The sequence below is a fragment of the Myotis brandtii genome, unplaced genomic scaffold (assembly GCF_000412655.1).
Source record: "Myotis brandtii unplaced genomic scaffold, ASM41265v1 scaffold1053, whole genome shotgun sequence".
NCBI classification, from domain to species: Eukaryota; Metazoa; Chordata; class Mammalia; order Chiroptera; family Vespertilionidae; genus Myotis; species Myotis brandtii.
In genome coordinates this window covers 1210030-1210230 of record NW_005353549.1, presented here as the reverse complement: position 1 = coordinate 1210230, position 201 = coordinate 1210030, and the positions used below count along the sequence as shown (strand labels likewise).

Genomic DNA, 201 nt, shown 5'->3' with positions numbered 1-201 from the left:
TAGGCGACCAGGCGCCGCATCTCCTCCAGGGCCTGTGCCTGCATGAGGATGTAGTTCTTGGCGAGCAGCAGCGTGGCGATCTTGGAGAGCTTGCGCACCGAGGGGCTGTGCGCGTAGGGGATCACCGCGCGCAGCTCATCCAGCGCGTCGTTCAGGTCGTGCATCCGCCGGCGCTCTCGGGCGTTGATGTTGAGCCGCAGC

The 201-nt window shown here is 66.7% G+C and overlaps 1 protein-coding gene across 1 annotated transcript in view; it reads right to left on the bottom strand.

Moving 5' to 3' along the window:
• Positions 1-201, bottom strand: part of BHLHE22 (basic helix-loop-helix family, member e22) — an 8017-nt gene that overhangs the window by 1981 nt on the left and 5835 nt on the right. The window contains exon 5 of the mRNA XM_014540417.1: positions 9-201. Within this exon, the coding sequence (XP_014395903.1) occupies positions 9-201 (193 nt within the window). The remainder of the gene's footprint in view (positions 1-8) is intronic.